Genomic DNA, 26,020 nt, shown 5'->3' on the forward strand with positions numbered 1-26,020 from the left:
AATGCAGCATCAAACTGCATGGACTGTTACAGACTGTGAGAATAAATAAAAGTTTAGGTAACAGGTTTAACCATTTAATTTTAATGTGACCTTCTTATTAAGTTACTATCACTGTGTGCGAGAGAACAGAAGGATTTCTTCATTTGCATTATAAACATCAGTTAGGATGTGATTATACATGCGAATTTGTTTTAAAATGTTGGAAGTATCTGATTGTTACACTGGTTATAATTATTTTTTATCAGGGTTATCCAAACAACGGCTCCTGGGCCAACTGTGGCCCTTATTCAATGAATTTAAGGTTATTTCTATTTAATTGGTGAACATTTGATTCATTTACATAAACAAGACACTCTTTTTTTTCCCTGGTAAAATTAGTGGAAAGGTTAAAAAACGGAATTCCAAAAAACATTTAAACAGAAAAAACGGAATTTGGCAAAAAATAAAACAGATTTCATAGGGCCCTACATATATACTTTGCAAGTAATTCTGGGCCTCCGATTTTCCTTCATGTCTTTTTAACTTTTTTTGCCAGTATGAATGTGAAATGGGTCTTAAATTGTATTTATTATGGTCTTAAAGAGTCTTAAAAAGTCTTAAATTTGACTTGTTGAAACCTGCAGAGGCCCTGTAAACTGGACTGATTGTTGGAAACAGTTATACAAGATTTTTCTCTGACCCCACTTGCAAAGTAGCTCAAGATTTTTTTTTTTTTTTTCAATTTGAACGGCTGGCAGAACCATAAACATCACTGGCATTCTCTATGCAGAAATCACTGCCTGCCCCCCATCTAGCTGTGGCATCATCATCTCTATGCAAAGTATTTTATATTTCTGCTAAATCAGTGTGTTTGTAATGATTACAGGCAATTCTACTGGCTATAAACAAATATTATTTTATAAATTGTCTAGAGATGAACAACAATATGCCACTAACCTTTTGGTCCTTTTCTTAAGAATATTTCGATCTGCTCATGGAATCTGTGTGAAGCCCTCCTCTCTTACAGGACAGTTCCTCATGAAGTCGAAGCTTGTGAACGGTGAACTTCCTATTTTAAAGTTTTACATGACTTTCAGAGGAGATGAGAACTTCACAGGTTCTTTATTATGTCCTGTCACTTGTTGTCAAAGATTAAATTTAATAGCAAGTCACGGTAAAAGATGAAAAACGTTCACTTCTTAGCTCTCGTTCGGTTGTGTATTTGTCTGCAAGTGTGTGGAGCAGACATGCACGATATTGGATTTTTGCCCATATCCAATATGTCAATATTTTAAAATTCAATGTGGCTGATATCAATACCCATGTAGTAAGAGTTGCTGATAGTTTCTGGACTTAATAAAAGAAATTTAAACAAAGGAATAGGGAACTATGGTGAGTTGTGGAGGTAACTTGAGCAGAAAAATCTCCAGAGTGAGTTTAACTCTGCAAAGAGGCAGTTTATAACTTCAAAAAAAAGTTTTTTAAAAGTGTTATGTTGTTGCATTTCTCCTGTAAATGCCATAGTCTTGCTTTATTAGAGTTTATGGTAATGTTGTTGGCATTCTGGTCCTTTTAAAGGGCTCTGATATTAGGCCTGTGTTGCAACTTTTTCATAGATTTTTCTTGCCATGCTGGAAGTTAGATTTCTCAGACAGATGTTAAAATAGTTAAATTACTAATCAGGACCTTTTTAACTGGATTCACTGTTGTGTCTTTCCATCTGTGTCACCCTTCTTGTATTCGCCAGACGTGGAGAACTGCGGCGGTGTTACATAGTGCTCTGGCTGCTGGCGTGGCTTTTCTCTGTTATGGAAACAACAATTGTGGAGCCTGTGTGGCGGGGAGCGTTCACCCCCTGGCACCAAACATGGCACAGATCTCACCCTGGCTTTTCAGCTGCCCAGCTATGCTTTCCAATAAAATCCTCCCTCCCTCCTCCTTCCATTCACTCCCTCGCTCAAACTTCCCTACATTTCTCTAGTTTTTCTCGACCACTTTCTCTGCCTCCTGTTTACTTCTCCCCCACTCTCTCCTCTCAATTTCATCCTTTCTTTCGCCTCACAAAGACACTCATTCACCCAGGGCACTTAGAGGCGAACAAAACGTCCTCTGAAAATGCAAAGCCTGCACGGAAAATGCCATTGCAGTCGGGATTTCTGCGTTAATATTCGCTCCTCGCGGGAGCTACTTTGTGTTTCTGGTTCTGTGAGGGGTCACTGTTTTCCACTGCCCCGTGTGGGAGAGGGTGAGACGGAGGAGTGGAGGGGAGCGGCTGGCCTCCGGCCCAGTTGGAGGGAATAGAAAATGAAGGTGGAGAGCTAAAAAAAAAAAAGTCTGACGGGGCATCTTTTTTGGTGCTGGAAGGTCTGAAACATGCACAGTCATACCTGCTTGAAATTCATGGCTCAGCTTGAACTGTCACAAGTTACTTTGAATATTTTTGTTCAGCAAACAGACAGAAAAGATGAGGTTGCCAAAGATGAATTGAGTCATAACAAAAGTTTTACACATCAATATTTGTAGAGCAGTTTACGAGACCTAGCAAGAAAACCCTCCTCAGCTCTGTGGATCTTTGATGCATTTTTAGGATATTTTTGTTTTCAAGTCTGCAGTTTAATAATTCTTACTGCCCTGGTGAACTTTTTTCCAGCTGTTTTCACCTGGAGCGAAGTGCTCCCTCTTTAGTCAGTCTTTGGAATTCCATAGCTCAACGCTCTAGTCTGTCTCTGCTGTTTGCCAGAAGTTCCCTTTACTCTGAGTGTCAGAAGAATTCAGTCAATTTCAGAAGACATAACAATGCACGCACTCATGACTGTAAATCTCATCACTAAAGGTTGCTTGCAGATGAAGTCACATTCACTAGAGAGGTGCTATCAAAATACCATACTGTACGAATTCCATGGGGGGTCTTCAGCTACTTTTAGTAACGAAAGCAGTGACACTTTTAGTCAAAAAGTTTAAAAGCTCACAGAGCAATGGAGTCAGACATGGATTAAAAGCCTCAGTCGAAAGTCTGGAGGAGTCAGACGGTCCTTTTGTGTGGCCCGCTTTGACCAAACAGTCTGGTTTGGTTCAGCACAGTTTGTCATTTTAAACCCCGGTTCTGCTTGTGTTTCCACCGAGGCTGGGCAGTTAATCAAAATTAAAATTAAATCGCAGTATGATTTCCTACATTTTTTGTCATGTCTAAAAAGGTGCAATATGTCTTTAACTTGAATTTTGCCAAAATATCGGTTTAATACAAAGATTTGCAGCAGAGATGTTATGCTATAACATTATGCAAACATTAAAGCGCCAACTTCTTCCAAAATAGTTTGCAACAACTTCTACTTTCCTTGTTTTTATAAATTGCTTTTTTTTAGAAATAAAAAGAGCATAAAATGATCATTCCCTTTAATGTAACCATGCATATTGTATTTTTAAAATTAGTAGATTTTTTTCAAAAGCTCTGCCCTATTTATGTCACATTGAGAAACAAAGTTTTACTGTTCACTGTAAGTTTGTCAAATGTTCATATATTATAGAAAAATATATATTGCAGAAAAAAGAGCTATTTTCATGTCCCATCAAGGTTAAAAACAGTAGAAATCTCAGAGAAATGACTGCAGACATGGAATAGTGACTAGTTGCAGCTCTTTTAAGGCTTAGTTGAAAAAAAAAATATTACTCCTAAAAACTTTTATAAAGATAAACACTGACTTTCAAGATTCATCGCAGGACATATCAATTAACCTATTTTCCACACATAGATGACAGGCTGTAATTGCCAAATTGTGGCAAATGTGGGGAGAGAGAGTGCACCGAGACTGGGAGTCGATGCCATGACTGTTGCGTTTAGGGCTGTAGTCTCTGCTTATGGGAGCCTGCTCTAGCCACTGAGCTACACCAGCACCCAGTTTGGCTTTTTCAATGTGGATCAAATACTGTTAAAAATTGGAGAAAAGGAAACTGGCACTCAGAAAGGAGCCAGCGTCTGCTTTCTGTAAGAATGAGCTGTGTTGTAGAACTGGCTCATTCATGACCAACACATTACTTAGTCGCTTACCATGCAAGGTTAATTTACTTTCTAGCATATTGGTGTTTCCATTAGAGGCATTTTTATGGCAAAATGAGGGAGAAAAGCTGTTAAAGATGCAGCTGGTTTGCTGATATGCAAACTTAATTGAATTATTTGTTATAGCTGGTCACCCAAAGGCCAGTGGTAGCAGTAATGATGGTGAACATCTCAGTTTTTATACAGGTTTGCTAGTTGCATCTGTATTAAGGAGCTGGTTAACTTTTCTAATGAATAAAATTGAGGTATAAAAAGTGAGTCTTGTACATCAAGGTTTTAGCTGCTGCTGACCAGAATGATTTCAGTTAAATTTAGACTGAATTTCTGTATTAGAGATGTTGTTTACAGCTTTAAGAATCTCTGTAAAGCAGAAGTACTAATGTATGTAGACACAGTCTCAGTAAATATGGAGTTTGCATTGTAGAGCTTTGTTTCTTTGCCATAAACAAACTAAAAGTCTGCTGAATAATTAACATAAATAGGTCAGCTTTGTCTCTGCAGCGCTGACATCACCGTGGTCTTCTTGTTGATGTGAGAGCTCTGACGTCGCTGCGTTCAGCTGACAGCTGCTCCATTGTTTTGTTTTGTGTTGTGGACCTCCACTCGCTGACAGAGCTCTGGCCTCTGACTCGTTCCCTCCGAGCGATCCCTCTTTGTCTGGGCTGAGTACTTCCTCCTTCCTCGGTACAGTAACACCCATATATGGTAATGCCTTTGAGAAGTGTGTACTTCATTTATCTTTCCCTCTGCCTCTTCAGCTTTAACACACATGCTGTTTGGTGAACTCTGCGCCTTTTAAATACATGGAAAAACAGCTGACCTTCTGACCCTTAGTAAAGCTTTTTCAGCCATTAGAGCTGAAAAGATGATGACTGAAAGACTCCTTCTAGATAACCTTCCCCTCGTGACTTGAGATGTGTTATTGAAGACAAAAGGTTAACCTATTCTACTGGTTTGAAGTTATCAATTTTTTTTTCCCAAATGTTAAGCTGTTCTCAATTTTGGGAGATGAGAGTGTGAATCTCCTGAGTCCTCAGAAAGCTCCAGCCTCTTTCTGTCTGATGTTTTATCATCCCAAGTTAGGCGTAAAGCCAATTAGTTGCTGTATGTTGCATAACTTTGGTGTGGTTCAGCAGAACGCTGGGTTGGGCAGTACATGATATCCTTCCAAATATTTACTGAATTAGTTTGCCAGTTGCCAGCGAGCTGGATTTAAATTCTTGCCAACTCTGTCTGATTTATCAAAACAAAGTTAAACCACCGTAACAAAGGTGAGGAAGCCGTGTACAGTGCTGCTGGACTGTTAAAACAAGCTATTCTTTCTCTTTAGTTTAACAAGTTACATAAGCTTTGGATATCATCGGTGTTTATGGAGACGATTATGCATCGCATCTAGAGCCAGTTTCAGACTGGGCATGTGAGATCTTGGCCGTGACACGGCTTGAGTTTCATTTTGTTTTGCATGTTAACGAGTCAGGGCTTTCAGACTTTCTGTGTAAGCGCCAGGTCTCTTATACCTGATTCCCACGTCTAACACAGAATCAAGAGATTAGAGGGCTCGCCTATATTTTTCACAAGTTGTGGGCTTCCCTGGACAAAATGGATGGGAAAAAGCCAAATAGAGAGCCATAATTAAAGTCTTTAAGGAGTTATGCACAATCCCACTTTCAAAAAAGTTGGGACAAACTTTAAAATGTAACTAAAAAAAATGATTGTTAAGCATCTATTTTATTCAAAATAGAAAATAAACAACATATCAGATATTGAAACTGAGAAATTTTAACATTTCATGAAGCTCATTTTGAAATTGATGGCAGCAACACATCTTAAAAAAGTAGGGACAGGGCCATGTTACTATTGTTTAGCACCCTCTGTTCTTTTAAGTCCATACATGTCTTGGAAGTGAGGAGACCAGTTGCTTAAGTTTTGTGAGAGGAATGTTGTCCCATTCTTGTCTGATGTAGGATTCAAACTTCTTAACAGTCCTGGTTCTTCATCGCCAGATTTTTGGTTTTGCAGTGCTTCAGATATTTTCTATAGATGAAAGGTCGTGACTGCAGACAGGCCAGTTCAGCACCAGGACTCTTCTACTGTGAAGCCATGCCGTTGTGCTGAAAATAGTTAAGGCCTTCCCTGACAGAGCCGTTGTCTAGATGGGAGCATATGTCGCTCTAAAACCTTAACTACTTGTCAGCACTGATAGTTTCTTTCCAGATGTGTAAGCTTCCCACGCAATCGGCACTAATGCAACCTCATGCCATCAGAGATGCAGGCTTTAGAACTGTGCCAGGATAACAAGCTGGATGGTCCCGCTCCTCTTTAGTCCACAGGACACGGTTTCCAAGAAGAATTTTAATTTTGATTAATTTGACCACGGAACAGTTTTCCATGTTGCCCCAAAGAAGATGGTGGCGTTATTGGATCATGCTTGCATATGACTTTTTCTTTCCATGATTCCTTTTTCTCCTTGCTTTATATTTAGTTTTTTTTCTAGCCTTGTGACCTTAGGTGATCAGGTTTTTTCCTAAGCTTTAACCTTTCCTGCCAGAAGATTATTGTTACAGTTATGTAGTAATTATAAGACCTAAAATCCTTACATATGCTTTAAAGAGGAGGGGGGCACCTCTGCTGATTATTCAGCTACCAGAGGAAAACTTTCTCCAGTACTGAACACTGAAGATTTGTCAATTCAAGGTTTGAATGCATTATGAATTAAAGTTTTTGATCCCACAATACTCTGTGCACAATACCACTGTTAAAGATGAGTCATAATCCATTTCTTAGCCTTGAAGGGGCAGCCAGTTATCTGATTACAGCTTTTCAGTTGAGACTGCTGTTTCTTTCTTTTCAGATTCATCGCTCTGAAGCTGGTATTTGTTAAGGTTTAGACTTTTGTTTGACCAAATAAGTCATGTTTAATTCCTTTGTTTTTTACAATGGCATTGTGCTCCAAATCAAATATCTAACAGAGCAAGGAAATAACATGTAGATTGATTCATAATAAAAGTAATATTTGGAGCTATTTCTCCCAGTATTAGCAGAGTTTAGCATGAAAATCAGAGCAGCTCTGGTTTATGGTTTTGCTTCTAAAACCTTGTGGTTTTCTTTGCATGCTTTCCCACTGAAGTTTCATGTTAGTCATAGTTTTATAGACGTAGAATCATCCATGACCCTGTTTTTAAAACCTTGGAAAATAAAGTTCTGTTTAAATAATAGTGTTGGATGTTGATTCAGAAAGTAGAGTTTGCCTCCACACAGTGAGAGCCGTTCACGTCTTAGGGTCCGCCTGGAATGTAAAAGCCCCTCCGGGAGGGGGAACAGACCGATCTGCCCTCTGACGTCAGCACAGTTCACTGACAAGGCGGAGGAGGACGATGACCCCCCGGGGCTTCAGGCTCAGCTAAGAATGCAACTAAAGGATAAAAAGATAAAACGGACTAGGAGGAGGGAAAAGACGGTCTGGGAAAGAGAAGTTTAGATGGAGAGAGCAGCTGCTGTCAGCGCTTGGATCTCCTTAGGATGAAGAGAGAGAAAAGACTCGGACTGAAAAGATCAGACTGTGACCAAACACAAACTTTAAAGCTGAGACAAAGACACGAGAGCCTGACCAAATAAGGTGAGATGATGTGGAACATTTCACTAATCTTGTGTAAAGAATTTGGGAGATGCAGGTGAACATTGCTTTCCATCAGACAAGACTGGAATATCAAAAACAGCTTTTACAGCAAGCTGTGTTAATCTTGGCTGCTTTACTAAAAGCTATAAATCCCTTCAATGCAACTATTCCCACTTATTCCCACTTCTACCACTGATTAATGTGGGGAAATATTTGAAGCTTCATTTAGAAAATATCTACTGCTGTTTTCAGAGAAGGTCAGACTAAGGTCCAGTGTTTCTCACACGTCATGAAGCAATTTACGCTTACGTTGACATATTTTCATTTCATGAAGGATAACATGCAGCAAGGTCGTCATTATCAGAAATAAATGGTCGTTAGAGCGGCCATTAGCTCTGAAAACTGTCACCTCAGTGGGCATTTTTAGCTTCTACCATGATCACTTGCAAACACATGCAAATGAAAGGTCATTAGGTTGTGTTTTCATGTGTTTTTAATGATAACTCTTATGTTTTTTCAAGACCATTACTAAAACTCTTTTAAAGCTTGAACTCTTAATATTTACTGAATTATTTCTTGACATTCAGGCCTTGTTATTTTTAGGATAATACACTAACAAAGAGCTGGCGTGCTTTACTAAAAATCTTCTCAAAGGCACTTTTTGCGAACTAAAAATGAACTCCCTACCCATAAAAACAGGTGCATTAGCAATAAAGTATAACATTTAATGATACAGATTTACAGAAGCAGAATTTTCTGGCCATTTTAGTGGCTCAAACATGCTTGTTTTTGACATTTAGTAGTCGTTATGCTGGCAGTTTTCAGCAGCCTGCCTTTCACATATGCACCTCATGTTGAGAGATTGTGATGGATTGACTTTTAGATATAAAAAAGGCAAAATGGCACTGTAATTGAATTGTAATCGTAATCATGATGTCAGGCTGTGCTATTATGTAATAGCATAAACAACGCGGTTGTGGTTAAACTAAAATAAACGCGTGTGTGATTCTCTCTTCTAAAGCGTATTGAGTCTGTTGACGTTACGCCCACAAGCTATTTAAGTGTGTTCAGCATCTGTGGTCATTTGATTACCCAGCTTCCAAGTGATGTTCGTCGCTTAACTCCTTTGATGCACGTAAGCGAGCCCAGCTCGTCCTCTGCCACGTTGTTCAGTCTGCGCATGAGACTCAATCAGAGAGTGAAATGAATGTGCTGCTATTAAACTCCTGTGCAAAGTCAAAGTTAGAGGAATGCGGTGTTGAATGAGTGCATATATGCACACAGATTTGTTCCTTTCATAAAAACGCCATCTCACCGTGCCATGATTGATGCACATCTATCAGCTGTCTGCTCCATGTAACATCAGTCAGAAACTTAACATACGGTAAACTTACACTGCGGTGTAAATTTAGCAAAACAAGCTCCTTTAGCGAGTGCCTTGTTTGTTCTATAAAACCAGAGAAAAAAGTCGCTTATAAATACCCGATATTCAGCTTCATTTTAAGAGGAACTTGCAGTAGGCTACAAAGTATGCCCCATTTTGGAACTTAAACACTGATTTTTATGTTAAAGCCTTCTTTCATTACCTTTATGAGCACTTAAAATGTCTTATTTAAGGAATATTTAGTATTCTCTTATAGGGATGCATGATGTTATCGGTCTGATATCGTTATCGGCAGATATCAAAATTTCTGCCGATATTTACATCTGGTATTTTGTCTGTGTATTTCAGCATATATCGACTGTAAATTTTGTCCATATATACTGATAAACTAGTGGAATTTTAGGCTGAACTAACAGACCTATGTCAGTATAGGTCTATTTCTTTATTTATCCTCATTCTTTAAACTTTCAAGTTTGTTTTCTTGGTCATCCTCAAACCTTTAAGTGTGTACAAAGGACTGAAATTTCTTGTCCAAAGAGCATATTTAAATATCGGTATCGGCTAAAATGAATCTGTAAATTTAATTAAAATTTATTGCTGAGTTGGACCAATAGTCAGAGAACAGCCTCCAGAAATGCCTTTAAGCTGTAACATAAAGTGCCACAGTCCTTTAAGTTTACAAGTGTTGCTGCATGTGCACCTAGTAGAAGTACCTTCGTTTTCACAAGTGTTATAGTCAAGACCACACTATCTAAGACCGAGATATGCCCAAGACCAGATTGCACCAAGACCAAGATGAACTGAGACTTTAACACCCTTTTTTTCTCTTAAAAGTGTTGATTAAGTCATCATTTAGTCAACTTCACCATTTAAAATGTATTAATTTAGCACTAGTGTTGGAAAAAACCCAAAAATGCCCAACCCTACTGTCTAGGCTATTTGCAAACAAAGTCCATATGAAAATGGAGTATAATCTGAATATCTGAGGCATTCTGAAGCAATATAAAAATCTTTTATTTAAAAGAGATTTGTTTCTTTTCATTAGGGCATCAATGATGATGCTATTGAGGTTTGTCCACACAATAACACAAAACATTTAGGATACAAAAACAAATGGTGAATATAGGAAAAAGTCTGGGTTTAGTTTATTTAAGGTTAGAATCTGGTTCAACTGAAGACTTGTTCTGACTTTGCAAAACACTGTGCAACACCTCGAGTCTCTGTTGTGTTTCCAGAATTCACTGATGGGATTTAAAGTCAGAAATCTCTGAGTTGTTAATTCTTCCATCGGAATCTAAAACTATACTTCAAAAGTGCGCTGAGAACATTTCCTTCCTGCTGGATTGTTGATGCTCTTTCTGTATTCTCTTCTTGTCACTGACTATGTGAGTGCTGGTCTCTGTTGGCACATTCCCTACATGTTAGTATGCAGGGCGTGCGTTGGCGGAGATGCCACTTTATCAGCAAATCAGCCCCCCGCCTCCCCTTCCTCCCCTCGAGATACATCCCGCTCACCGACACCTTGCAGCCTGGAAATTGGTCTTGCTGGGTTGCTATGGTGACGGGATGTGGGTACCACCTCCTGTTCGTATCTCTCACTCTTTTTCTCTACGGTGGGGAAGCTGCAGTGCGGTGGTGACAGAAAAAAGGATGCTGGGATACCTCCCCGTGAGCCCCTAGTGGTACGATCTGAAGTCAAGGTCACTGTGAGTGTGAGAGAGAGTTGAGGGGGAAATGTTTGTGAGTGATCCCTGCTCTGTCTCTACTTAACCAGAAGGTGTAAGGGGATCCTCCCAGGCTGGAGCTGCTGGTTAAGATGTTTGTTCTTCTGTCCTATATCAGGCCTCCCTCCCCGTCAGCTGAGCCAGCACAGACCTGCAAACGCGTCATCGCTGGCCTGAAAGGGAGGGGTGTGAAATCTCTCTCCACACACATTTCAGTGGACACTCCTTGCTTGTGTGCTTGAAGACCAACAGTACAATGTGTGCATGTTTCTAAACCACACCAGGGCATAATGGCTGGTAAAAACCTCTCCACATGATTGGCTAATGGTAGGCCTGGGCAGTATAACCTGAAATCATGGCATTTTTCGGCTCTTTGCAGTAACATTATATCTTAGTGTATAAGCACCACCACCTAACTCCACCCTAAAACAATCCTGCAATTCACAACTTGTGTGGACATCAGGAAATACTGTTGCAAGTTTCTCTGTGTTCAGATCTCACTACAACAAGAATTAAACCACCTAAATAATGTTTTGATTTTAAAGGTGCAGTGTGTAAAATTGGCAATATCAACATCTAGCAGTCAATTCTGGAATGTGATGCTCATTTCTCTGGTTATAACTGTGGCAATTTAAAAAAAAATGTATCTCTTATTTGGTTCCTTCTGTGGTGTGAGTGTAGGGAACCCTCCCTATGTATGAATGAAAGGCGTATTCAGAGGTAGTTAAAGAAATAACATTTTTTTGTATTCAGGCCATTAAACACTAATTTAGATATGAGTATCATGTTTCATTTTCACCTAGATTGTTCTGCTAAATGCTGGTAAGCTAAATATTCCATACTGCACCTTTACAGCTGGTGGCATTTTTTGAAAACCCAGGGTGGGTGTACTTCAGTAGTTTAGTTCCTTTTTATGTTCATTTCTCTACTGTAGAATTGTGTGCTGCTCCTGAAAACACCTTAATTATTGATATGGCTCTTTCATAATAAAAGTACTCACACAAAATAAGTATGGAGCCAATTAAAGCCGGGCGTACACTGTGCAAATTTCATCCAAATCCACCACAAATTATTAGTTACGTGACTCACTTAGAAGTCGTGCTGATTTTTGGTCCGATTGTGTGGCGTTTGGCATGTTGTGTACAGGAGATCAATGGCCCATGACAACCCAACCAGCTGCTTCTGACTAATCAGATGGATTTCTGACATGTTTGATATTTTGGTTGTATGGTTCATGGTTCCATACACTCCCATAGTGAGAGCAGAACCATGAGCAGAATCCTCAACTTAAAGGTATTTTTTCAAACTCATCGTGACAGCAGGAATGATTTCTAATGCCTTCCACACCTGCTTTAATAAAGGAAATAAATGAGCAAACAGTATTCTTATCCGTGGACATGCATGGTGGTGGTGTTTGTGTTTGTGGGATACAGATAGCAGGAGAGAGAGCGAGCAGACTTTTTCAAAGGAAACTCCTCACATTGTTGTCACTAGGGATGGGTACCGAATTCGGTACTTTTATAGGCACCGACCAAATTCCGTCGGTACTACCGAGTAGTGATTCACGTAAAATCAAATGGTACCATGTTTCGATACCTAAATGCATCCTTGTGACTGCAAGAGAGTGGAAGAGTCAATTTTCCATGCCGGAAGCAAACGCAGCATTGCACGCACGTGAGTAATGATGCCGGTAGCAGCTCACTGAATCAACAAAACAAGCATGGCTGATCGGCTCCGACTGTTTCCTGCTCATTTGCCTCCCTCCCTCTCGCTCTCTCGTAGTGAATCCTCACTTGAAACACCGTGATTTGCCTGTTTATCTTGTGGATATCAACCACGGAAATATAGTAGGTAAAAGGATACGTTTGTTCGCTGAGTCACCTCACAGAGACTGAATTAAGGCGTAGTGAGGACTGCCTAGTGTGACCGTGTCCTTAAAGTTGCTCTCCATCTCTCTAACTTACGTAGAGACCCTGAGCCGTACGTAGAGACGTAACGGACCCTGTGCGTGACATTTATGCTTCTGCGTGGACGGTCACATGATTGATTGATGAGTGAGAAGCAGACTCTGCTCTTACCAGGGAAAGATGACATCTTAGTTTTGTTGGAAAGAGAACTGCATGAGGAAAGAGGATGTGCAGTACACGTAGTTCATGGTAGATGAAGTAGTTTGTTTACTTTCATTTTTAATACTATAATCGGTAAAATTTTATACCTCTTATTAATTTATTTAGTTATTTTGACTCCATACTCTATTGTTCATTTGTTTTAAACTAATTCTCCCTCCATGGACCCCAACACACATTTTTCCAAGGGGGGAAATTAGAGGAATAGGAGGTAGTGGGCTGGGTTTTCATTTGTGCAATATAAAGAAAAACACTGGGTAGTTATGGTAGTTTAGGTTTTCCATGTTGGAGTAATTTTTTAAAAACACTTTTTTAAAACACTAATATTTGATAGTGTTTTGATATTGAAAATTCGGAAGTTTTGAGGTTATATAACATTTATTATTGCATATTATTCACACTCAAAAGTACATAATGGGTACCGTTGTGTACTGGTATCAGTTCACAGGTACTGGGAATCGGTACTGTACCAGTTCAAAGGAGAAAAGTACCCATCCCTAGTTGTCACCATCCTTCTTGACTTCACTCACAGTTCGTACATGACCATCGGACCATATAGTGTGAGCATATAAATCGTGCATGATGGTTGTCCATCCTTAGTGATTCTGTCGCACAGTATGAGCTGACATTCTGCTATAACTGTCATAGAGTCTGCTTCAGATTGCACAGTGTATGCTTGGCTTAATGGGAGGCTCTGACTTCTCTTGTCAGCTGATCAAAAGGAGAGAGAGGCATAATATAGTTTTCAGCTTTATTCCCATGGCTATACAGTTAAAGTTGCAGGGATATCATAGTCTGAGGCATATGTTGCAAGCATCTTTTTTGTTCCACGAATGTTTGCATCATGTAAATTGGACTATTCCACCAGGTGGAGTCGTTTTGCTTTATTCTCAACTGAACCTGCACATCATGCAAACGTGAGTAGGCAAGGGGAGAATGTGTAACGTGTCCCAGATTTTTTGGATTGCATCCACATCTAAGATGCTGCACTGGCTGCAGACACTGTCATGGACAGCCAGCTGGAGGATGTGCACCACACAGTCAAAACTTTCACTTTAGATTTGCATTAAATGGCTCCCCACTTATTTTGTGTGAGTACTTTTATTATGAAAGAGCCATATCAAGAATTAATGTATTTCCAGGAGCAGCACACAACTCTGCAGGAGAGAAATGAAACTTAAAAGGAAACTTAACATCGTAGCCCTACTGCACTGGTGCATGTCCCATTATTTGCTGATGACCGTTAACAGGGCAACCATCCACTTATGCCAGTGTCATAGTAGACTAACACATTGGTGCATCATTATCTGCTCTTTTGGTATTCAGCAGAAATGTTTAGAAGACCAGGCTCAGTCTGGACTGTTTGTCTTGGATTGCTCTGTTAAGCTTCTTTTAGCCACTGTAGCTGAAAGGTTGAGCTATCAGCTGCATCAGTTTTGCCTCGTGTGTGTGCTGTGCTACTGTAAAAATCAATCTTGTGGCAGAGGTAATGCTGATAATGGTATAGATACCAGTATATCCTTCCCCAGTGTAATGTCATGTCAAAAATAAACCCTCCACGTGATTGACTTGTAGTGTATTTTCTTGTTTGTTTTTTTTTTTTTACCCAGTGAAGTCTCACCTTTACACAGCCTAAAAATAGCAGCAGGTGTGTGTGATCACAGGTTGTTTGTCTGCAGAGGACAAGACAGGAGCGAGTGTTTACCACCAGAGATCTCTGAGCAGAAACAGCAGGCTCATGTTACACACGCTGCTGTCGTCCTTTAAAAGCTGGACGTTAAATACCTCCACAGCTGCAGACAGGAGTCACCTCAAGCCCCGACTCCTCCACCGCCTGTGTGGCTGCAGGATTCCTCCACCCCGGTCTTGTTTGATTTGCTTATTAAGTGGCGTTTGACGCCTGCTAGGATTTCCATCATGCTGCTGTGGGGTGTCATCTGACAGTGGCGGTCTGAGTCAGCGGTGGCCCACTTCTGTGGTGTCTGTGACGCTGCCGTTCATCTGAGCACACAGGAGAATGTAGGGCAGGGGCAGAACATGGAAATACTGCAGGGAAAGTGAAAAACACAAATCCCTGGAGCAGATTTATGAGCTTGTTGTCACTGCTGGTTTGGATGAATCAGCTTTTAAAGAGGACTGACAGTTGCTGTACTTTGTGTGGAAATGCCTGACAGGCTGGAGTGTTGTTCATGAATACTGCAAACTTTTTCACTTTGTGATGTGACCACTCTGCAAAATGTTTCACTCAAGTTTTCAGAAAAACTTTCAGTGCACATTTAGCAAAAATGTTGCACAATATCATAACTTTGTAATTTTAAAAAGTTGAGTTTTTTGCTTTATGCATTTTAATTTTTAACCTCCAAATTGTCCTGTCCTTCCATTTATAGAAGAACTTTGATCTACTCCACTCTCATGTTAGCACCATAACCCCACCACCCCTCCTCTTTTCCTCTGTTACACAACAGGAAGTGTTTTTAAAAAAGAATCCCAACAACATCAAGCGTGCACACAAGCTTTTTCCATCCTCTTTCTGTTTACAAAACTCTGCCTCCTCCATTAATCTTTAATTTGACTTCAAAAACTCACAAACTGGGGGACAAAATGAGCACGGTTATGTGACAATCAGCCAAGCCATAGCTAGGAAAACAAAGGAGAACTACTGGACTCTTACTTGATGATGCCTGATAACTTTAACGCTGAAGCTAAATACGAAAACAGACATCTTTAATCCTTCTTCTGTTGAAGGAACCATGCCTCCTGTATTATATTTGAATGTTTGCATCAGTGTTTTGATTTGATATCTACATATTTGCAAGGTTAAACTGTATTCAACATGACAAGCTTTGGCCTGAAGATCTGAAAATCTTTGTTTTTCTAGCTTCATATCCAGCTTTTTCTAGCTTCATATCCTTACAGGACATTCCTCTTTAAATTTGATGAATAAATCACCATGTCGTCAGGGATTCCTACCCTTTGGGAGGAATTGTACTGCTTCATGATGTTAAAATGACTAATGACAGAAATCTCTCTCTCTCTGAAAGCCAAGGTAACTTCTGCATTAATGACGCTCTTCTGTGTTCTCTCCCCTTGCAGTGCGAGGATGTCGTCCAGGGAAGATCGTCCAGATGACGGAGGCCGAGGTCCGCGGCCTCTGCATCAAATCCAGAGAGATTTTCCTCAGCCAGCCGATCCTTCTGGAGCTGGAGGCTCCACTCAAAATATGTGGTCAGTAACCTTTTATTTTAGCAGACTTGTTCTTCTAAGAATGGCTGGGTGTAAGGGACCAAAAAAATCACATTTAAATAGTTTATCCATCCTTAGAGTTTCATCACACGACACAAGTATTCAGAAAAACACTAAATTTAGCTCAGGTTCCTCACATTTCTCTTGGTCATTGCTGAGACAGGATTCAATTGATTGGACATGATTTGGAAAGGCACACACCTCTATGGAAGGCCTCACAGCTGGCAATGCATATCAGAAGAAAAGCCAAGCCATGAGGTCAAAGGTTCCTGCAGAGCTGAGAGACAGGCTTGTTGACAGGAACAGATCTGCAGATCTACAAAAAAACTAAGGTTCCCAAGAGCACAGTGGCCCCAGAATTCTCAAATGGAAGAATTTTGGTGCAACCAGGACTCTTGGGCTGAAGGGCCTTAGTAAGAGAGGTGACCAAGAACCTGATAATCACTCTGACTGAGCTTCAGAGGGATCTGTGTGGAGATGGGACAAAATTCTAGTAGGGCAGCCATCACTGCAGCCTTCCACTGATCTGATCTGGGCTTTTTGGCAGAGTGGCTAGACTGAAGCCTCTCCTCAATGCGAAACACATAAAAGCCAACTTGGAGTTTGCAAAAAACTCCATGAGAAAAGCCAAGGAGGCTTTAATGCTTTTTGCACTGAGGAGAGGCTTCTGTCAAGTACTAAAGAATCACCCCAGCTGTTGTTCTTGACCCACCACTGGACTTTCACTGCCCGGAAATTTGAAACTTATGAGATGCATATAACTGCCAGGTGGTAGTTCTAGTTTATATGCAGTTTATTCAAAGCACTTACCAAATATCTCTACCGTCATTTTAACACAACCGTGACTTTATTTTTGAACAGTATTGCCCTACCCTGCATGTGAAACTATATCAATGAAGCTTAAAAACTTGATCTTTTAGTTATCATTTTATGTCTGTGCCTTCTCTCTCCAGGTGACATCCACGGACAGTACACAGACCTGCTGAGGCTCTTCGAGTACGGCGGCTTCCCTCCAGAGGCCAACTATCTGTTCCTGGGCGACTACGTGGACAGAGGGAAGCAGTCTCTGGAGACTATCTGCCTGCTGCTGGCCTATAAGATCAAATACCCCGAGAACTTTTTCCTGCTCCGGGGCAACCACGAGTGTGCCTCCATCAACCGCATCTACGGCTTCTACGACGAGTGTGAGTCTCTGAGGCACCAAAGCACACGGACGTCTATTTTCAGTTCTCTTTGTGGCAGATCTTGATCCATTGTTTACGGCTCAGCACACAAACATGTGACAAAAGCGGCAGTTGTGGTGGAGAAACCGGCTGGAATCAACATGTTTAGACTAATCGTGTGATTAAATGATCAGAGAATGTCCACTAGAATTATGTTTTTGTTCTGCTAACAGGTTCAGATTGATTAAACAAGCCTTAAAACTTAAAACTCAACCGCTTAAAGCCAACATTTCATCCCAAAATTTAAAGTCAGATCCCAAGAATCATCTACTTTGATTCAATATTGGTACAGAAAATATGCATCTGAGCAGTTGTTTGTACAGAAAAAGTGCCTGAACACATACTGATATTTGACATAGAGTAATTGGTGATGAAAGCATTATAAATTGAGGTTTTCCAATTAATGTTAGGATGCATTAATTATGAAATTCCCTCTCGATTGTCCCCCATTTTAAGGTTTCGTGCGGCTGACTGTTTATCATAATAATCCTAAAGTGTTTGGTGTTAGCATGAAAATTTTACTGCTCAAGTTTGAGTCGGCGTTTCTCTGATCTGGAATCATAACTTTCAAACATTTTACACTCTTACACTCTTGCCTGTGAAAGTGATATCTCAAGAATGCTTTGAGGTGTTTTCTTCAAACTTTGCACGAACGTCCACTAAGACTCGAGGATTAACTAATTATAACATTTGTACCACAGAAAACTGCTCAGCCCTTTGTCCTGACCAACCTTTTTACTTTAACTATCATGCAGTCGCAAACTTGACTGAGTTTCTTTGAGATCCATTTACGTGTAATCACCAATATGATATCATTACTACAAATGGCAGGTCTTATGTGCTGGCTGTGCCATCTAGTGCGTGCCTTAGGAGGATTTTGATGGTATGTATCCAGCTGATGTGTCAGACAAATGCAGGGAGTGTATTGCAGCTATCATGCATCTGCATATGCATAGTTAACAAGTGGCCTCAAAGATGCAAACTCCCACTCTGCCTAATTTGCAAAAAAAAAAAAAAAGAGAAAATTCAACAATAAATACATCAATATATTTTTGCAAGTTAGGCAGGGTGTGGGAGTTTGCATGAATCATTTGATGGACTCATTGCTCTCCTCCAGTCCTCTCTGATATGCAAATTTACATTTAACTGGACAAACATGTCCTTTAAAGAGCTAGCAAGTTAGAGGTTTGTCAGACTCACTGGTGAATGCATGAATCATACTCGGTTTCAGTATGATGTAAACCTTTTCAAGTAACACAGTAAAGGAAGTCTTTCCAACAGCCTTACATGGCCCCTTACTCTCTGCCTTGTTGATCCCGCAGGTAAACGCAGATTCAACATCAAGCTGTGGAAAACGTTCACCGACTGCTTCAACTGCCTGCCCATCGCTGCCATAGTGGACGAGAAGATCTTCTGCTGTCACGGAGGTATTCATGCTGCATGTTTCTAACTTAGAATATTCTGATATCCACATTTAAAAGACAAACCTGACCTGTGCAATGACATGCCAGTACTTTTGGATTTATTAAATCTGATGTGGAGTAAGTGGGTCGGCGGGTTAATTCAGACACAGGAGGGGGATTTTCTCATAAAGAGATTTACCCGTCTGTGTCGTCTGCAGGTCTCTCTCCTGACCTGCAGTCCATGGAGCAGATCAGACGCATCATGAGACCCACAGACGTGCCCGACACAGGTAGGTCAACACTTCGACAGATGTTCACGGAGGGGCCAGGTGGTTATCGTCGTATTCCCGTCTAGACTTTATTTTTGAGCACTTCAGAGCAGGGAGATTATCACTGTGGAGTTTTTCTGGCATAAAATCACAATTCTGTTCGTTTTGTTGATGTATGACACACTTTCAGCACTGTTTTTATCTAAAATGTTGGCTGTGTTCTACATACAGGTTTGACTAAAACACCAGTATTTACAACACAAACCTTCTCTCCAAAAAAAAAAAAAAAAAAAGGGACACGGTGTAAAATAAGAGTTAAAACAGAATGCAGTGATTTTTCAATCTTTATTCTATTACAGCCCAAAGAAGATATTTAATGTCCAAACTGATCAAACTTATTGTTTTTTTGAAATGTACTCACATTCTGAATTTGATGCCTATAATATGTTTCAAAAAAGTTGGAACAGGAGAACGACCACCTCTATATTGTTAGTTTTTTTAACACTCTGTACACACCTGAGGACTGAAGACGCTGAATGTTGAAGCATTGAAAATGGAATTCTCTCCTGTTCTTGCATGATTTACAAATCAGTCTTCATATTTTGCTGTACATGTGCCATACATTTACAAAGGTCAAAGTTCATTTGAGGCCGCCATGCATTCAAAAATTGATCTGATCTACAGTGAGACTATTTTTGCCCTCTTCCTGATTTTTTTGTATGTTTTGTTTTTGCGTATTTGTCACAATAAAATGTTTCAGATCATCAAACAAATTTTAATTTTAGACAAAGATAACCCGAGTGTTTTTAAATGATGATGTCCATTATTAAGGGAAAAAGACATCCAGACCTGGCTGGTCCTATGTGGAATAGAGACACCCAGCCTTGTTCAGTCATGAATTAACTGTGCTTAACCACATTTTTGGGAGGAAATTCAATTTCAATTTCAGATGCTACACCTAGGCCTTATTACAGCCAGACCTGTTGAATCCAGAAAACCCTTAATTAGATCCTGTCTGGTAAAGTAAAGTAGGCAAAAATATGTTAAAAAGCAGCACATTAAGCACAGACAGAGCCAGAGGGTGGCTTATGGGGCTGATTCTTAAATCTAAACTTGACAATAATCATGAAAAATTGTATATATATTTTTTTAACATTAAGAACGTTTACATTCATTGCAGCATAGAAAATTATTCTAACATTGCTCTGAAAATATAATTTTCAGCAATTTTGTGAATAAATACTCCATAATGTTGCTCTAAGTCAGTGTTACTCAACCCTGCTCAACCAAAGAAGCCAAATGGTTATAAAAAAGCCTTTGCAAGAGCCACAATCTCAGTGGTGACAAGTGGCAAAAATGGGATAAAGTGGCAATAAAAATAAGTTAAAGGTGGCACAAACGGTGAAAAGGGCCAGAATACAATACCAAACTAGAATGGCCGCCTGAGGCGGCAGACCTACGCCTAAGCAGCGCCACCGAGGAACTCACAATCCTATTGATTACTATGGTGTTCAAAATTTCGAAGACCGAGAAAAACCGAACGGGTGTGCAGATCATCACCAAAATCTAATCGAATCTTCCCTGTCACTATTCCAATATTCCTTGAAAGTTTGGTGAAGATCCGACTTTCCGTTCTCGAGTTTTCTTGTACACATACAAACAAAGAAACAAACAAAGATACGGAACCCTTTACGTAACCCCCCTGCTGATTTCATCGGCGTGGGTAATAAATGGGTGAGAAGTGACTAAATGAAGTGACAGGTTGCAAAAATGGTCAAAAAAATGTGGTAAAAAAATAGTGAAAAGTGGCTACAATGGGCAAGAATCAGCATAAAGGTGGTTAAAATAGGAAAAGCAGCAAAGAGTGGCAAAATAAGTGGCATTTGATGCAAAAAAGCAGCCTAAATGGTTGAAAAGTGGCAAAAAAATAACAAAAAGGGTCAAAAAGTGCAAAGAAGGGCAATGCAAATATACAGACAAAAAATAAAAGTTGACAATTAAGTTTGGCAATAAAAGCTTTCAGTATACGTGTGGGAAACAAACTGATTAAGGTGATTTGCAATGGGTAATTTCTGAGGTCAAAGTTTCACTTTTTTAAGGTTTGAAAATGCAGGTGTAATGGTAAACCTTTACAACACATTCCTACCCTACCCAACAATGAAACTAAGAAAATAAACAGACATTTTTAAGAAGCAAAATAAAGAAAAAAAACATTAAAAATTATTTGATGTAGCATGATTTTAGAATAATACTGACACTTTTAATACAATTAGATTAAGAAGAAACTAATGTGAACATTTAACTTTTTTCAGGTTTAATGGCTTCATTTTTGCCAAAATAATGTGTAGATTTGTTGACATTTTAAATCAAAATCTGTGCCTAAAATTGTGTAAAAATAGTGCATGCAGCTGCCTGATAATTTAAAGATTTCTGGGGATCCGCCCCCCTGGACTTCCTTGTTTTGGGTTTGGCACTGGATATTTAAAACATCTGGCTCCGCCCCTGACATCACGGCGCCATCTAAAGAAATTCAAGAACAGATGAGAAACAAAGTCATTGACATTTATTAGTCTGGAAAGAGTTAAAAGGACATTTCTAGGGGTTTTGGACTCCAGTGAACCACGGTGAGAGCTATTATCCACAAATGGGGAAAACTTGAAACAGTGGTAGAAATATCAACTTGGAAAAGAAGCACAAAATGCAGCCGAAATTCTGAAGACTAAATCTTCTTATAGTTTTAGATATAAAGTTATACGTTACATTGGTGCTTGGAGACAAGAAAACATGCAGCAGATGGCAGAGAATGATTGTGGTTCATCACAAGTAAGCAGTCTTTGACCAAACATCCACTCTTTCTACAGCAGTCAAACAGGTCATATATACCACAGCAGCTCTGTCATGGTGGTACTCGGCTAACAGGATTCGTTTTTTTGATTGATGTCAGCAAAAATTTCACATATTGTACCTTTAACAAAGACATCCCATTGTGATTCCAGTTCCATCCACTCCTTATCTGACATGTTGAGCTGTTCTATCTCCCCGTCTTGTTAAGTTTCTCATGAGAACAGTGCAGGGATCAAAATAAATCCAGTCCTGTATTTATCAAACTTCTCCGGTCAGGAAATCGACCCGAACAGGCCAGAAAGTTCCCGGAGTGACGCAGGTTTGCTGCTACTTTTAGCCCCTGAGTAAACTCAACTGTCTTAACTTAGACACGACTCCTCCACCTCCTCCACCTCTGCCTGAACATCTCCAGCCCTACACAACATAAACAGAGACTTTCACGCTCTGTGAGGCAGCACAGATGTGTTTGTATGGCGAAGAGGCTGGTAAAAGATGCTGCAGTACCAGCCTCTTTTTATGTTTGAGCTCTGTGTTTGTCATAAAATGTAGTTGTCTCATTACAGGTGTTTTTATCTAAGTCTGCTTGAGAAATGTTTAGTGGAAATGAAGCAGTGTTGGTGGGAGTTTTTGCCCCTCTTCTCTGTGCCTGGTTGCTCTTCTCCTTATAAGGCTGTCAGTGCTCAGACTCTCTCTCAGATCCTCTTATGGTCTGTCATGAAGGCTCTGTGAGTCTACATGAGAACAGAGAGAGTATACATGGTCATCCTCGCTGTTTGAGTCCATGACGTGATGCAATTGTAACTTTAAATCTTTGAGATGCTGCAGCCAAGATCTGACTGCTTGATTCAGGTCAAAAATGGAGATGAAGATGAATCACTTCTTTTTCTCCTCTTCAGCGAGCATAAAGTGGTTAAAAAGACATGGCTAATGTCTGTTTCCTCCTCCAGGCCTGCTGTGTGATCTGCTGTGGTCAGACCCGGACAAAGACGTTCAAGGCTGGGGGGAAAACGACCGCGGCGTGTCCTTCACATTCGGGGCTGATGTGGTCAGCAAGTTCCTCAACCGCCACGACCTGGACCTCATATGCAGAGCCCACCAGGTACAGGAAAACACCCTAGTGATTTAACCACTTAAATAAACCCAGGCCTTGCTTTTACATTTTTTAGGGCTGTTTAAAGAGCAGACACTACAGAATTTGTATTTTTTTCTAGATTGTGCCATACAAAAGGAGACAGTAAGAGGGAACAGGAAGTTTTTGCTTTTTCTGCTAAAAGCCTCACACAACAATACAGTAAGGATTCAAGACACGGACCTTCTTTTTATTATATAATGTACTTTTTTAAAGCAGATGAAGCTCTTTAAGGCCACCAGACTCCATTAAATTAACGGAAATTTTACCTTGCAGAAAATTTGGGATGTACTAGGATCCATGTTTAACATCCTAGGTATATTTTAGTTGGAGTATACAACTGAACTTACTCTGGCAATAGATCTTGCCAAGCAATCAAACAAAGAAAGCTGGCATGTTTTTTGTCCTAAATTCTGACATGAAATGGTCTGCCAGCTGCAGATAGTCATATTACACAAACTTGAGCCCCATTCACACTTGCACAAAAATCCTGAAATTTTCTTGAATTGACCTGGGTGAGCTCTAACCTTACAAAGCAGATGGATTCGCTCGTTTCCGTGTTTCTCACTGGCGAATTCATCTTGCACAGCTCCCGTCTGCACAGTTTGGGCCAGGTTAGAAAGTGACAGGACCAATCAGCAATGAGGGGCAGTACTTTCGGGCGCGGTAGAGTCGTGATGTAAGCAAGCAGGAACAAGAGGCCGGTGCAATAATGGCGGAAGACATTAGTGTGGATGCTGCTAAAACGCCAGTTTTATCAGAACATGACGACATTTCTTAGTTAAAAGAAGAACGAAGAACAGCAGTGAGTTGTTTTCTTTTCAGAAACCACAAAGTTGTGTACTGACATGTCTATAGTCACCATTTTTTATGTTACGAGTTCTCTATGGAGTTTACACCTCGGTTTCAGCGACGACATCACGTTTTGTTGCTCTGATTGGCCCGTAAAGATGTGACAGACAGAACGTTCATCCAATCCCCCTCCGCGTTTTTTTTTCAAAGGCTCTGCCCTTTCCCAAACACCATCTATAGGAGGTTTACCAGATGGATTTGTTTCACACATGTCAGGTGTCAGGTTAGGTGAGCTGCATATGTGAACTCAAACTAGTTCCTGCAAACTCCAAGCAGCCATTCATGTTTTTGTACTGAGGAGAGAGTTAAGCCATTCTACTATAAAGGCCAGTGGAGAGCTGCAGTGATGGTTGTCCTTCTGGAACTTTGTCCCATCTCCACACAGGATCTCTTCTTGGTCACCTCTCTTACCAAGGCCCTTCTCCCCTGATTGCTCAGTTTGGCTGGAGGACCAGCTCTTGGGAAAGTCCTGATTGTGCCAAACACGAATGCTTTATATGCTGCAAGCATTTTTGACATGGAAACTTTGCAATTGTATTTGTTAAATCCAGACTGCTTGCAGGAGTTTGTTGGCAGTTTCTGATCACTGTAAACAAGGAAGGTCCTTCTAGTTTAAATATGATGCAGGGTTATCAACATGCATCTTAATCATCTGATTTTGATTAGCATTGTACTAAAGTCTTCAAATCCAGGTATCAATCTGACCCTAAGTTAAATTTTTGTACAAAAAAAGTTAACCAACAGGAATCCATTCTGTATTGTTGTCAGATACTTAGATCAATCTGATCAATATAGGAACATTTTTAAACCTAATAGTCACTGAGACTCTACAATTAAAGGAAAATGTACCTATAGTAAGAGGAAAAAACATGATTCTCCTCCCAATATGAACTTTTATTGATGTTTTATGATTAATGAAGACTCCTAATCAACAAACATCCATTAAGAAAGCCTTTCCTAAAGAATAATATGTTGTTCATGTTTTTAACTGTGTGTCTGGCGCCCCCAGGTGGTAGAAGATGGTTATGAGTTCTTTGCCAAGCGGCAGCTGGTGACCCTGTTCTCAGCTCCAAACTACTGTGGAGAGTTTGACAACGCTGGAGGCATGATGAGTGTGGACGAAACCCTGATGTGCTCCTTCCAGGTGGGAAATGATCACCGTTTTAAACTCCTAAATTATGTTTTAATGGATAAATGAGCACATTTACAGGTACAATATCAGCAAAGGAGTGAAAAGAGGCCTAAAAATAAAGAGTAGAAGTCTTGAAAAGTAAACAGTGGTGGTACCAGAAGTCAAATATGATAGTTGAAGGTGTTTTCCATGCTATGTAAGCTTAATTTGCCTTTTTTGTGCCTTTTTAAGATCCTGAAGCCGTCTGAGAAGAAAGCAAAGTACCAGTACGGAGGCATGAATGCTGGTCGGCCCGTCACCCCGCCTCGCACAGCCCAAACTCCAAAGAAACGATGAAGACGACCGGAGGAAGAGACACAGAGAACGACTGAGAAAGAGAGAGAGAGAGAGAAGAGATTGTCGGTTTTTCACTACACAGATAAAGTCAGAGCAACACGTACCAGAGGAGAAAACCACCATGCCCAAACCTGTCTGTCGTTTCTTTCTCTGAGTTGCTGTCACACTTCTTCTTCTTCCTCGGTTTTCTTTCTCTGCATTCATCGGTGTAACATTTTTAAAAACAAGTGTTGAAAAAAGAGAAAACGGAGGTGTCATTCTGTAGCATATCAGAGTGTTTTTTTCTTTTTTGTCTTGTCTTTTTGCCTTTTTTGTTTTTCTTGACAACAGAATGACAGCTAGTTTAGTTTACCACATACCCTTACTCCCCCGCCTGCCTGTACGGGCACTACAGGAAAATTACTGACGACTGCTGGGTTTTCAATAAATAATACAAGAAATAATCACGGCAGGGCTCTGTGTGCTTCTTCTGGCTGATAAAACATGACATAAACAAAAACAGCACAACAAGGTTAAAATGTAAATATCTAACCAGCTGTTGCAGGAGAACTCCTCAGGTGAACTAGTTAAGGTGAATTTTATGGAGGCCCATTTCTGCTGGGGAAAAAATGAAATTGTGTGAAAGCTGAGCACTGATTTAAAATAAGAGCATCTTAAACCATTGTAAAAGGAAAAGATATAACAAGGACACAATTATGATTATGAA

At 40.1% G+C, this 26,020-nt stretch overlaps 1 protein-coding gene across 1 annotated transcript in view; it reads left to right on the forward strand.

Moving 5' to 3' along the window:
* Nucleotides 1-25,757, forward strand: part of LOC121504511 (serine/threonine-protein phosphatase PP1-beta catalytic subunit) — a 39,354-nt gene extending 13,597 nt beyond the window's left edge. The window contains exons 2-8 of the mRNA XM_041779324.1: nt 15,977-16,108; nt 17,080-17,310; nt 18,672-18,776; nt 18,971-19,042; nt 22,813-22,964; nt 24,856-24,990; nt 25,210-25,757. Coding sequence (XP_041635258.1) covers nt 15,977-16,108; nt 17,080-17,310; nt 18,672-18,776; nt 18,971-19,042; nt 22,813-22,964; nt 24,856-24,990; nt 25,210-25,314 — 932 coding nt within the window. The 3' untranslated portion in view covers nt 25,315-25,757. The remainder of the gene's footprint in view (nt 1-15,976; nt 16,109-17,079; nt 17,311-18,671; nt 18,777-18,970; nt 19,043-22,812; nt 22,965-24,855; nt 24,991-25,209) is intronic.
* Nucleotides 25,758-26,020: the final 263 nt, after the last annotated feature.

The sequence above is a fragment of the Cheilinus undulatus genome, linkage group 22 (assembly GCF_018320785.1).
Source record: "Cheilinus undulatus linkage group 22, ASM1832078v1, whole genome shotgun sequence".
Taxonomy (NCBI): Eukaryota; Metazoa; Chordata; class Actinopteri; order Labriformes; family Labridae; genus Cheilinus; species Cheilinus undulatus.